General features: G+C 38.3%; 2 protein-coding genes across 5 annotated transcripts; both read left to right on the top strand.

Annotated features, from left to right (window-relative positions):
• Window positions 1-731: 731 nt before the first annotated feature.
• LOC118342513 (nucleolar protein dao-5-like) lies at window positions 732-3,143 on the top strand (the record flags this gene model as incomplete). Of its 3 annotated transcripts, none has more annotated exon segments than XM_035681081.1 (9): window positions 732-866; window positions 972-1,085; window positions 1,199-1,294; window positions 1,381-1,533; window positions 1,617-1,748; window positions 1,848-1,967; window positions 2,057-2,209; window positions 2,380-2,523; window positions 2,605-3,143. In XM_035681081.1, coding segments are annotated over 9 exon segments (1,100 nt in total), but the record flags the coding sequence as incomplete, so codon positions are not given.
• Window positions 3,144-3,991: 848 nt separating this feature from the next.
• On the top strand, window positions 3,992-13,230 carry LOC118342971 (probable C-mannosyltransferase DPY19L4). Of its 2 annotated transcripts, none has more exons than XM_035681676.1 (19): window positions 3,992-4,350; window positions 4,532-4,699; window positions 5,845-5,966; window positions 6,061-6,151; window positions 6,310-6,431; window positions 7,246-7,391; window positions 7,723-7,846; window positions 7,948-8,082; window positions 8,263-8,394; window positions 8,658-8,759; window positions 8,844-8,917; window positions 9,027-9,185; window positions 9,412-9,531; window positions 9,645-9,765; window positions 10,061-10,117; window positions 10,221-10,303; window positions 10,389-10,521; window positions 10,861-11,019; window positions 11,498-13,230. In XM_035681676.1, the coding sequence occupies exons 1-19, from the start codon at window positions 4,269-4,271 to the stop codon at window positions 11,660-11,662; spliced, it is 2,295 nt and encodes a 764-aa protein (XP_035537569.1). In that variant the 5' UTR covers window positions 3,992-4,268; the 3' UTR covers window positions 11,663-13,230. The 2 variants fall into 2 exon arrangements, with proteins under 2 accessions (XP_035537569.1, XP_035537568.1); XM_035681675.1 differs by having other exon boundaries at window positions 5,842-5,966.
• The last annotated feature ends 624 nt before the right edge of the window (window positions 13,231-13,854 follow it).

Raw genomic sequence — 13,854 nt, 5'->3', positions numbered from 1 at the left:
CTTTTTATTCCACTATATTCATCTAAAATGTGTAGTTACTGGTGACAATGCAGATGGTCTTTTTAAAAACATATGAACAGCTTCTAAAATGTAGAATAAATTACTTATAGATAGTTTTCTCAGTCAGCTACAACATAAAATAGCTCCTCAGTTGTTAATGCATCAGTAGTTTAATAACATAATACATTTAACATGACTCTCTGAAAGGTATTATTCTACATAATGAGTACTTTTGTTACTTATTTTGCTTATAATACTCCTGTACTTCTAAGAAATAAAAACTAAATTTGACTACAATACCTTTGACCCAAAAGTAATTTTTACACTTGTAAAAACTCATTTTAGCTCCAAATATTTGAAATACTTCCTTCACCTTATTAAACAGTCCTAATACTGTAATCAATGGATGTTAGTTAATAGCGGAGAACAATGTCTAACCTACAAATATAGATTCTTTTTATGGTTCATCTGGTCTGATTGAAACCGTAAAAAAATATTCTTTTCTCAAATATGCTTGTGGCCTTGAAAAGGTGACAATTTAAAAAAAAAAAAAAAAAAAAAAAAAAAAAGCTGTTGAGTTGGCTCCCAAGTACTGGAAAATACTTAATATTTCATACTTAAATCAAAAGAGGTGGACTAGGAGTTTTTGGATCCAAATGTTTAACTAACCAAGTTTGGTCTCATAAAAGATGTATTTACTGGCATTTATCCCGTTGTGTTTGACTGATCAGGGAATGACCGCTCCAGTTCTGATGATGACGTACCTCTCTCAGAGCTCCTGACAAGGCCACGCAGCGAGGAAAAACAGTCACCTGATAACAAGCAAAGCTTCCCCTCTGGCACTAAATCAAAAAAGGACAGAAGTGGTGAGGACAGACTGACAACAGTATTGCCAGTTCAAGAAAATATTGTGATCTTTGAAAGCAAAAGGTACTAAATTGTCTATGTTTCTATATCTTCTCCTGTTGTAGCCTCGGATGACTCCTCAGACGACGAGCCTTTGATAAAGATGAAAACAATCTCTGCGTCAGCTAAGAAACCAGTGAAGAAAGACAACACGTCAACCAGATCTAATGGCACAAATAGTAAGAAAGCAGGTGGTTACAGCGCCATCCATAGTATATTTCAACTGTATTTGTGTCTGGAATTGATGGCTTTAAAATGTTTCTATATGTAAATTTTTCACCTTTGAATACAGACGACAGCTCTGACAATGAGCCTCTCATAAAGATTGCCAAAACTGCGAAGAAGCCTTCAGTGTCTCCAAAAAAATCTGTCAATACAAAGAAGAAAGGTAAGATCAGTTTCTCTCCATAGACCTGTAGCATCATCAGACATTTGCTGCTCTCTGTAGCAAAAACGTATTCTTTTCTTACACAGAGTCGCTGGATGACAGTGATAGCTCGGATAATGAGCCTCTGAGTGAATCTGCCAAGAAAGTCCACCCTAAACGTCAGACAAAGGCATCTGTCATGCCATCTAGAAAAGAAACCCCAGTTATGAAATCCAAAAGGAACGCAGCAAGGAAAATGGGCAAGTGTTAGACTGTGCAAATCATCTCAAATGATTTTCTCTTGCTACTCGTACCAAAAATAAATATGTTTTGTTTCTTCTAGTTAAATATGCAGAGTCTTCCAGTGACAGCTCAGACTATGAACCAGTGGCCACAATGAAGAGGAAGCAGACAAAGGCTCCTAAAGAGCAAAAGACTTCTGCAAAGAGAAAGAAAACTAAACCGAAACATGAAGGTAAGCAGCATGTTCATGATACTGTCTGGAAAGAATAATAATTAAATCAGTTTCATTACAAGTAAATCAAGTGTTAACTCTTAGACCTCTCGTTCTCAGACAGCAGCTCTGATGACGATGATGTGCCCCTGGTGAACCTTATTGCCAAGAAGAAACCTGTGAAGAAAAACACAAAAAAGGCAGCTGTATCGGAAGCCAGCGCATCAAGAAAAAAACGAGGTACTGTAGCAGCAATAATTACATGAATATAATTATATTTTATATCATGGTATATGGTTCAAATCCTTGATGCTGTGACTTTTGTTTAGCAGGACCTTCTGATGAAAGCTCCGGAGATGAACCCTTGATTAATCTCGTGAAAAAGAATCGCAAAGACAAACAAACAAAAAACAAAACGAAGGCTTCAGCTCCGAAGAAAAGGGACACAAGTCCAAAAAAGCCAATAAAGATGCATGAGTCAGGTAAAGAATCGGCCAGTCTGCGACTACTAACACCAACAGTGGAAGACTGGTTCTAGGCGCTTGATAACGTGGTCCTCAAAACCCCGCACAGGATAAAGAAATATAAGAGAAAACATAGTAGTGTAAAGAACTTCAGTCAGTTCATTTGTGTTTCATTAATATTTTTTCAGGGTCGTCAAGCAACAGTTCAGATGACGAACCCTTAATCAAGGCAGCTAAACATCCACAAGTGACCAAAATCCTGAGAATAATACTAGAGAGGTGTGATGGTGAAGAGAATGGGGGAACAGGAAGCCTGAACAAAACCAGTACAGGTACTGATTACATGACCAAGTCATTACTGATGCTGTAATTGAACATCAAAGGACTAACATTATCTTTACTCTCCAAAACAGACACACAGATTGCTGAAAAGACCTCGAGTGAGGAGTCAGAGGGCTCAGAGTAAAGTCCCCAGAAGAAGAAATAAGTAGATGAAACAAAGCTGTCACAGGTTGAAGAAGCTGCTTTTTGTTTTTACCTTTCACTTTCTGGACTGGAAGTTCTCCAAGTTTGAAGGACTTGTGTTGTAAATCCCTCGGAGAGACACCTCCTATAAATCACAGTTAGTGCTCGTGTAAGGTTCAACAGTGCGTTTTATATACAGTACATGGATTTTAATTTAATGTGTTGATATTTTTACTCCTGTTTTTAAGTTTGGGATCAAATTTTGTCGGTTCCTGAAAGATTTTATGCACAATCATAGATGTTATTTTACTATTTGTGCATATTGTTTGCATTGGTTGTCTCCGTTGGTGTTTCGTTTTTGAGGTAATAATTTAACACTCATTGCTGTAAGTTACATTCACTGCTTTCATATTAACCGCACACATGGCATGCATCAATGAAAATATGTTGTGTTGGAATAAATGATATAAAATGCCTTTGAAATTCATATCAGATGAGTCTTTTTTTTGTTTTTTTAAATATGACCCACAATTCTTATTCATCCATGTCTGACATTTTAATTCCAGTGGGGTTGTAAGTCATTTGTATTGCATATATGTTTATATTTTATATTTATTGCATATACTGTCATATACATTTACTGTGGGCAGGACTGGGTGGGGGTAAAGTTGTGCACTTTCTCCAGTTATCTCCAGATTTAATAGCTACTAAAAAAGGATTGAAACTAACAATTACCTCCTTCATTAATTATTTAGAAGTTATTATGTTTTTAATGGGGAAAATGGAGCCGAATAAGTGAGGTTTTTTAACCGTTTTTCTGCACACTCACAATGTTCAATTTATTATTAGTTTATTATAATAATAAATTAGGGCTGCAACTATTTTTTTTCTTTTTTCTTACTAATCAATCCAAATGAATCACTTCTCGATTTATCATTTGGTCTATAAGATATCAGAAAGTATTAATAAATTCCTGCCACAATTTATATATATAGTATAAGGTAACTTTCAAATGGATTGTTTAGTTTTTAAATTAAAAATATCTGTCCATCCACTAATTTAGTCGCTAATTATAATTTAAGCTATTTTTCCACTTGTACAATTAATTAATTAATTACTGTTTAAGCACTAAAAACCTTTATTCCCAATTAATTAATGTTAAAGACTATGCGTAAAAAAAAGAATGATTATTTTTAATTATTAGTTATATTATTAATAAAGAATATAACGTATTATTATTAATAATACGTTATATTAGCATAATATCCAACAAATAAATTAATATTTTGTTGAATTTGTAGTAAAGTTTGGTGTCGACTCCACCCACAACTTCCGCCGTCGGCTCTGAGCTCAGCAGCGGTGCTGTGTCCCGACCTGCACACACTCCTCTGCACAAACACCGGGACACTGCCGCTGTGTTCAAGAGACAGAGACAGAGAGAAGTTCACACAGAAAAAATAAAGGAGGGACGCTTGTATCTGAGTTCATCACCTGTTTTTAGTTTATCACCTTTAACGCCAGGTGTTGATTTCAGCTAGCTAACTTGCACGTTAGCTGGTAATGCTGCTGTCTCAAACACATCGGACGACTCTCGGATTCATCTGATCTCGTCATGAGCGAGTTAAGATGTCGCAAAACAGAGACTTTGGAGGGAGAGAAAGACCTCCAACGTGAGCCAGAGGTGCACACAACACGTAAGTCAAAGCGGATGTTATGTGAACAGCAGTTAGCTTCGTGTGCTAAGAAGTAAACAAACACATCTGGTGACTTCATTTAACTTTCCTGGTTTTCTTTATTTGGGATGCTTGTGAAAGATTGTGACACAGCCTGTGAGTTGTTAACAGTGCTGTCTGTCTGTTGTGGCACCTTTATCAGATGTTAATGGGCCGGTGAAAGCAGAGGAGGATGAGAGGAGTGAGTTCATTGGTGGAGCAGAGGACAAACAGGAGAAAGATGAGGGTGAAGTTAAAGATGCTCAGCATAAAGAGGAAGAGTCAAAGAAACCTGAGTCTCCTGTCAAGAGATCCAAGATGTCTTCTGCATGTAAGTTTGCGTCCTGTAAACTGAAATACTTTCTAAAGCGATATCAGTGTCTGCTCACTCTTCCTTCTCCCAATGCTTCAGGATCTGAATCACCTGGAAAACCTGGATATTTAGAGGCTCCATCATGGAAACACCTGGAAATGTATTTAAATGGCAAAATATCCTGGAAATAATCTATTGTAATTGTATTTTAGCTCGTGTTCTGGTTAAATTAATGTTACAGTTTAGAGGAAAACTGTAGTCTGTGACGTGAGCAACTCCTGGAAAATGTCCTGGAAAGTGATTTATTTAAAAGAGTGGGAACCGGTCAGGTCAGATCTGACTTCATCTCAAGACTCTTGTGTAGAATATCTGTATTCATCCTTCACCATTTAGGTCTTTAGCTGTCATTATAACACATGCACACAGTGAGAGTGGTGGATCTACAGAAATATTCATTAAGTAGCTTTTTACACCTACGAGGAATGTGTCCTGGTGCAATTGATGCATAAAATATACAAATATACAAATCACACAAAAAATAAAGTACTTTCAAAATATAAATAGATAAAGATAAGAAGAGAAAACTGTGCAGAAGACAGGGGTGCATTAATGTAATGCATACTGTATATACAGGGTGGGTATAAGAGTCAGTGACAAAGGGGCAAGAGGGTGGCAGAAATGTGTGTTAGTAAACAAAACTCTCTGTGCGCAGCCAGCAACAGTCAGGTGCTGGTAGGTCACAAGACTATATAGGTAACAATCACCACACACTGTCACATGTATATCAATATTTGCTTGGAAAAGCCCCAAAATGAAGATATCTTGACTCAAAAACATGACATTAATGTGGCACATCAGTGAAGCATTAAACAGACGAGTGCTAACTGCTCTTTGACTTTTAGTTTTCCACTGTGGTAGACGTTCCAGTTTTTCCATATCTCAGCATATATATCACCATCAGACGAAGGTCCTTTTGTTTACAGTGGTATCTTGTTAACCCCTAGAATCCTTCACTATATGAGCAGTTTTCTCACAGTCAGCAATAATACAGAATGCAACTATCTAAAGGGGGATTTTTATTTTTAAAGACTCAAAATGTGTCACACACTTGGTATTGTTGTTAAATGTGATATATTTACTGTTATATTTCTGCTTTTCAGCAGGTTTTTTGCAGCGCCTCGTGAGGGTGTTCCTCGGGTGTCTGGCAGCAGTTGCCTGTGGCATGCTTTATGCCATTTATCTTTCTACATATCATGACAGGAAGTTCTGGTTTTCAACTAGACAAGTGGGTGACCGTATTTTACAAGGCTGCTTCCATTATATTTCCTCTTTCCTGCCGTATCATATCTGTTCTGAAATTCACTCCTAATGTGTCTCAGGAGCTGGAGCGTGAAATCACCTTCCAAGAAGGCAGCGGGCTCTATTATTACTACTATAAGCACATGCTGACAGCACCATCTTTTGAAAGAGGTAATTTTATCCTTTCTGCTTCTCATTTAAGAAATCAATTTTAAATATGGAACTAAATACAACACCAGAACTGACTGTAACTGGAATCAGAGGGCTACCAATGTCACTCTCTCCTTAAAAATCTGCTCTGTTCTTCTGTGGTTTGTGTTTTTTTTCAGGGTTTTACGAGCTGACAATAGATAACAAGACTGTTTCAGGTCAGACCATCAACATAGTGGAACGTTTGTCTCTGTATCCAGAGCTCATCACAAGCTTCATATACAGAGTCACAAGCAGCCAGGTGAGATTTTGACACAGACAAGGTCAGTTTTGACCATGCTACAATACATTTGTGTTGTATTTTGATCAGATAGTAATATACGATGGAAGGTGCACGTGCGTTTTCCGAAGAACAACAATTCCAAACTAGTCTTAAAGCAAACACTGGCAAACAGATTGGAAATGGGTCTTACACTCGGGTGCATTTCAGCCTGAGCTTCCTCCAGAAGGGAAGAGTTTGTTGCATAGCAAAACATTAAACAATGCAACGTAGCGCATTAGTGGAGACCAGTTTCATTTGATTTGTTTTGCATAGGTTTGTATAATGACAGGCCTCTGCATTTTTAAAGATTTCTTAAGTAACTTGCTGGTTTGCATTTGTTCTTTTTAGTTGACTCAGTAGCAACAAATAGGCACAATTTTAGCAAATCTCACTGTGAAAGCCAAGATTTAACATTACAAAAGCAGAAAATAATTCATTCCTCGTGTAGTCAAAACAGTCTCATCTGCTTCCAGTGCAGTGGACTTATCGCTGTTTATAATGCAATAAATAATTCAGTACATTGCGCCAGAAAACGTGGCGAGGAGTCAAACTTTTGGATTGCATTACCCGGTAATAACAAAGTAAAGACTTCATGTTCCCACCAACACAGATTCATGAGTTATTTACAGATAGTAAGTCTTATTTACCTCATTCCTTATTCACATCACATTGGATCTCTGGCATTGACATTGTAAATAAACAACCATCTAAAGCAAAAGATTTAAATGTTTTATTCTCATATCATTTTGGCCTGTGATAAAAAACCTTAATGTTTTTCCGTCTCTGCCTTCAGGATTTCGTGGAGCCAATCTACTTCTACGTTGGAGCGGTTTTCGGCCTCCAGGCCATCTATGTCACTGCCCTGTTTGTGTGCAGCTGGGTGATGAGCGGCACATGGGTGGCTGGCATGTTGGCTGTGGCCTGGTATGTGATCAACAGGTGAGAGGAAATCTGCCACCCTGTTCCTCGTACTTTAGTGTGAGATTTCTCTTTATCTCATATCGTGTTCCTTCCTCCTGTCAGTCAGCGCAGTAAAGTTAGCTTCCTCTTGTAATCTTTACCAGATATCCTTCTTTCAATTTTCCCTCTCTGTTGGTCTAACTTTCTGATAACAAATGCTTCAACCACACTTAAAAACTTTAACTTTTAAGCTGCTGATAAGACGAATCAAAATCTCAGTGGTGAAGCATAATTATACCTTCCTGTTTTCTTTTTGTTTTATGTTGACATGTCCACTTTACAACTCTCTTGTGGGGCATTTCTTCCTCAGACCAGATACAACCAAAGTGGATCACGCTATTCCTCTGCGGGAAAACTGGGCTCTGCCTTACTTCTCTTGCCAGGTTGTAGCTCTGACAGGATTCCTGAGTAATAACATCAGCTCTGCCACTGAGGTGAGTGTCTCATGAAACTAATTTTAAAAAAAAGTCCACTACATCAAAGTTAGGTGGAACAGTGCATTTACGCACACTGATAAAACTGTGCTTCTCTGTAGATGTTTTGCTATCTCACCATGAGTGCCACCACCTTCACCTTCCTCCTGGTGTGGGAGCACAGCCACTACGTGCTCTTCATCCAAGGCCTCTGTCTTTTCTTGCTGGACTCTTTTGACCTGCTGCCACCGCGTAAGGTAACACAGTCCTTGCTTAATAAAGAAGTACAGTCTGGACCAGTTGAACCACATAACTACTTAACGCTTTTTTAAAATGTAGTTCCTTAATGTTGGTGTGAAACAATCTGCCTACCAGCACATCTAAGAGTCCAATTGTCCTCATTCTTATTTATTTGTTTCTTTTTCTGGGATGTTAAGATGGCTGACATTCACAAGGTGTACCTCAGCTCTTTGTTCCTGGCCTACTTGTTCCAGTTTCAGAACCCGACCCTGCTCAGCTCACCTCTGCTCAGCCTCCTGATTGGCTCAGTGCTCGCGAGGTACTTCCAGGTAGAGTTAGCTGCTCCCTTACATCAGTCAGATTGCATGTTGCAGGCATTTGTTTTAACTTGCATTGAATCCTCAACAGGTGAGCTTGAGTCATGAGTTAAATTATTGGTTAACTAATTTACCTGTAGTAGTAGTAGTAGTAGTATCATCAAGTAGAAAAACCTTCTCAAATGTTAGGATTTTCTATGTTTTCTGTATGAAAACTTTGACATTGAATGTAGAGTAACACGATCTCAATGTTTTTTTCTTTATTTTTATTGCAGCAAAATATGAAGGTGGGACCTCTTGTGGCCAGAGTAATGAAGCTCTTCCTACATTTCCACCTAGTCTTCACCACAGGGATCACTTTCAGTTATTTGGTCAAGGTAAAACCACAAGAACATGGTTTGGCTGTCTCAATTTGGAGTTTTTAGGTTGTAGATTCATCATTACTGTGTTTTTATTTACAGAAACTAATACCTGTAAGTGACAGTGACTTCATCTTGAAATTCCTTGAAGTAAAATTTGGGCTCAACACGACAACGTGAGTTACAACTATTGCATTAAAAGTTTGCTGTTCAATCAACATCCATGTTAATCAGTATGCAGTAGCTATATAATCTAATGTAAGGTTTTCTTTCCTTCTATGTTAGTGACTTTGTTACCAACTTCCTCCTGTGCCAAGAGAGTTTCCAGACACCCGGTCAGGACTTATTTCTACGACTGACGCAGGCCTCAGTCCTTCCTTTCTACTTCCTGGTGCTAGGTATCTGTCTGCTGTCCACCCTGCAGACCATTTACAGAAGACTCAGGTTAGAGGCTTGTGCCACACCCAGTACACAACATTTGTCTTTGATGTGTTTCTAAAATGACAGTTTACTGAGCTGGTGTTAAAAACAGGAAATCAACCAGCTGTGGGTCGCAGCCTACAGTTTGAAGTTCTGCTGTAAAGTTTAAGGCTTTAAACATTTATCATGGTTCCACTTTCGGCTTTATGCTTGATAACATGATGCTAAAAGCATTTTCACTTTTATACAGTGGTCAGCCAATGAAAACCAACCTCAGACTTGAAGATGGACGAATAGGAGAGCAGCCAGAGGTCATCTATCATGTCTTTCACACGTTGTTTTTTGGAGGCCTCGCTCTGCTGTTTGATGGGTATGTTCATCAGTGTTAAAAGTGTGTTTTAGAATTTGGATATCTTGTTAAATTATTCATTCCTCTTCGGTTAGGAAGCGAATGGACAATGACTGTGTTTTTCCTTCATGCAGGGTGAAATATTTATGGACCCCGTACGTCTGCATGTTTACAGCATTCGGTGTGTGTTCTCCAGAACTCTGGATGACTGTGTTTAAGTGGCTTAAACTGAAGTCTATCCACCCTGTTGTGCTGGTAAGTGCCCTCTTAGATTAATTTTTAACAGGAAACATTGAGCGCTTTCAGTCATAAAAGAAAGTGCATGACTCACACATATATATTGACTGTTGAGCCTCATTCACTCCAAAATGGCCAATTTGAATTGGATTAATATCTCACTGGCAAAATAGCAGCATTACCTACAAACCATTATTATTATTATTATAATAACCAACACTTGCAGACGTTTCTCATCACTTGTTGCTACAAATGCTTGAACCATCCAAGGTCTTGCTTAAGATGTGAATTTTAACTTTTGTTTGCTCACCAGTCTCTGATCCTGAGCACGGCGGTTCCTACCATCATTGGTTTCAGTTTGTGGAGAGAGGTGAGATTTTTTTATTAGCTCTTTTTCTTTTGAAGCTTTTTACGTCAGACATATAAAGGCAGGCACATCACATCTTCCCACACTGCTCTCCTCTGTGTTGCAGTACTGCCCTCGTGTCTTAGCAGAGCTGGCAGATCTGCAGGAGTTCTACGATCCAGATACAGTAGAGCTGGTCAACTGGATCAGGTGGGTCATCAGGCCTTTCTGTATTTTCAAAGATATCTATCAAGTCTTTAACTGATGCGACTGATGTCTTCTTGTTGTCTTCCAGGTCACAGGCTCCAGTGGCGGCTGTCTTTGCAGGCAGCCCTCAGCTGTTGGGAACAGTGAAGTTGTGTTCAGGTTCAGCTGTGACCAGTTTACCGCTTTACTCGGACATCAACCTGCTGAGGAGGACTGAGGATGTGAGTGAGATGAAAGATTCATTCTGAAAGTGGAAAAAGGGAGACACTTAGTACTAGAAAACTACTTTAAAAAGGCGACTTATAACAGTACAATCCATTTTTAACTAGCTAGCTCAAGTCGTTGGGTTATAAAGAGGTAATTCTTGGAACAAATTGAATTCATTCATTCCTCTAAAACATATTCTAGTAATATGTAAATTATGTTTACTTACAAAATGTTGTTGCATGTTCTCCATCTCTCCCCTTATTTACTGCCCGTTCTCTAATAGTATATATTTTAGCTATGGTCTAACAGATTTAGATTTTCACTTGCAAACACAGTTTGTTCTGTCCTTGTAGAGCTACCAGGTGTATGCAATGAGATCTGCAGAGGACATCTATAAGATTCTGACCTCTCAAAAGACAAACTACGTGATCATCGAGGAGTCAATTTGTAACGAGCTTAGTCTTAATAAAGGCTGTCGGATCAAAGACCTGCTCGACATCGCCAATGGACATGTGAGTTCAGACACTTTGGCCCATCTGTATTTCTAGTATTGTGTGTTATTAAAGTGGGTTTTGAATCCATCATCAGTCAACAAGTGTTTCTGGGATATTGTGGTGTTTTCTCAACATAAAACTGAGGAAACTCAAAGTCTGAGTTGTGAGGTTTTCATACATAGAAGCAATGTGCTAATTCTTATTTTGATATTTTGGGAAATTTGCTTTTTTGCTGAGAGTTGGATGAGAGGATTAATACCACTCTCATGTTGGTACGCTAAATATGAAACTACAGCCAGTTAGCTTAGCAAAAACAGTGGAAATGGGGAAAACAGCTAACCGGCTGTTCAAAGGTAACAAAATCTGACTTCCAGCACCTCTAAAGTTCACTAATTAAAATGCATATGTCTCATTTATTTGCTCTACAAAGAGACCTGAAAAAGAAGGAAGCATTTTTTATTCTCATTATGTTTCCATATCCTTCTGTCCCATTTAGGTTGTTTATGACAAAGGCGAGATTTACTCCTTCTCCAAGCACGGAAGATTCTGCCAGGAGATAAAGCTGAACTACTCGCCCTACACAAACTACTTCACTCGAGTCTTCTGGAACCGCTCGTACCACGTCTACAAAGTGAACTCTGTCATCTCCTTTCAGTACTGACAGCAGCTTCTGCCTCCCTGCTGAGACTCAAATCCAGTGTTTCAGATCGTATCCACAACGTAACACAGAGGACTGCAATATGCCTTCGTAGTGCGTGCTCAGAAAAAAAAGGTCTAATCACTGTTACCTTACACATCCCAGTGTAGATGCAAACTCAAAGCAGCCGGGGTCAACTGAGCACATTGTACTTTTGTTTGGCCTACGTGTTGTTCGATCAACATCAGAAGGACCCTGCTGAAGTGAAATATGCCATATTAATCACTGTACTGTAGTTTTATAAGCCATGTGTTGCTGTTACTGTGATGCATTTAATGAAGGGAGAAGTTGACATACGTGAGGTCTGTGTGTGTTCTTTGTACAGAAGCTGAGAGCAGCGGAGATGGGTTTTTTTAGGCCCTTTATTTTGAAACAACAAATAGTGGTCATATTTGTAGTAATGCTGGATCTAGGGAGGGCAGTGTCTGCCTGTTGGTCAGTCAGTAGTGCCACCTCTTTTACTTTTTACTGTAGCACCACCTGCTGGTCAACACGTTCACATCTACTGAGACAATTGTACTCACATTCATGATCTCCAAAGGAGGAGAAAACTTTGTCTCTGTCTGGCTATAGAGACAAAATGTGTCTAGTATTATAGATTATAGGTATGACCACCATTTATTGAGATAATTTGATGATTATGTCTCGATTAGGTGGAAAGAATTTTAGATTTTAACATATGGTTAAGTTAGAATAATAAGCTAACTTGTATCAATGATAAGCCAACATAGTTTGAATCAAGCAAATTTTCATTAGGATCTGTTGTGATAATTAAGAGAAAACATTGGCGTTCTCGCTCTCTGCCACTTTCTGCTTGTTTCCTCTCAAAATGATTCATTTAGTTTATGTGTTGTGTACTTTTAAAAGGCTGCTGCTTCTCATATGCTTATTTTTAATAGGGAATATGTGTCTTTGTAAGCTCCCTATGTAGTGTGAGGTGGGTAAGTGACACCCACCAGCCTTCCCGATACTGGAAGACAAACAACTTGTGATATCAGATATGAAGTTTAGAGTCGCTTCAAGCGCTATGAATGGAAGCTCAGTATTTGTGGAGTGACTCACTGGTTTTAATGTATCTCTGTTTTTACCATGGTTTTGTTATGGGGCAGCTTTGTACACATAATAATACAGCGATGCCTGGCATGAGATAGGTTTTATATCAAGAACCCAGGACAAGAGCAACGGCGTCTGTGAACTTTTAAAACGAGTTGTGTCTCTTTTAGCCTTAAAGCGCAGTGGAGGCTGGTTCTGAAGCTGCTCCTTTCTGTTGCGTTGTCTTCATCTTCATCTGGTTGCCTTATTTTGAGATGTAGGAACCGACTGACTGACCTTCATCAGTCAGACCTCTAGCTAGATTTCCCATCCCACGGTTGTTACCTTGAAGTATTTTTAATTCTCTCTGGTGCTATCGTGCAAGACTCATTAACTGTCCCACTGCAAAAGGCCATGTAGTGAATATTAGGTTTTATTGAATTACTTACGGAGATTAAAAGTGTGTATGAGTTGATAAATAAAAAAGGTGATCTCTATTATGTTGTGTGTTGATATTTTGTGTGAAAAATTGATTTACACAAGCATGACAATGAACATTTTAAGTATGGTAACCTTATGTAATTCCTTCCAGCTCCACCCAACCTCTAGTCAGAGAACACCTGTGTGGCTCTGCAGGGCTTTTAATCTTTTTTATTCATGCTTTAAATTGGAGCAAACTCAATATTAAAGTAGTACTTTCTGAGTATCTGAATACAATTACATATCCCCTTTTTTCAATTTACTATGGTACCCTGAAAGTCATAAAAGATTTTATTTTTGTATTTGTGTGTGGTCAAAGAAAACATACTGGCAGTGGTTCCCAACCTGGGCGTCACGGCTTGATTTTAAGTGATACTCATTTTATTTCAGCATTTCTGCTAAGAAAACTAAATGAAATTGTTATTTTTAAAGTTTTAGATTATTATTTAAGATCTAAACTTTGAAGACCTGAACACAAGTTATAGAGACATATAAGAAGGAAAGACAGAACTCTTCAAAAGTCTATATGATTGTTAAAAAAACGTTCAGTATTGTATAAAACGTTCCTAAAAATGAGGAAAACTCATCTTATTCACAAGAAAATAAAATGCTTAAAAATGACCTTACTAGAACCAGGAGTATTA

Source organism: Morone saxatilis, unplaced genomic scaffold, assembly GCF_004916995.1.
Source record: "Morone saxatilis isolate NCDOM2014 unplaced genomic scaffold, NCSU_SB_2.0 Contig9, whole genome shotgun sequence".
NCBI classification, from domain to species: Eukaryota; Metazoa; Chordata; class Actinopteri; family Moronidae; genus Morone; species Morone saxatilis.
This window is presented reverse-complemented; position numbering and strand designations above follow the sequence as displayed.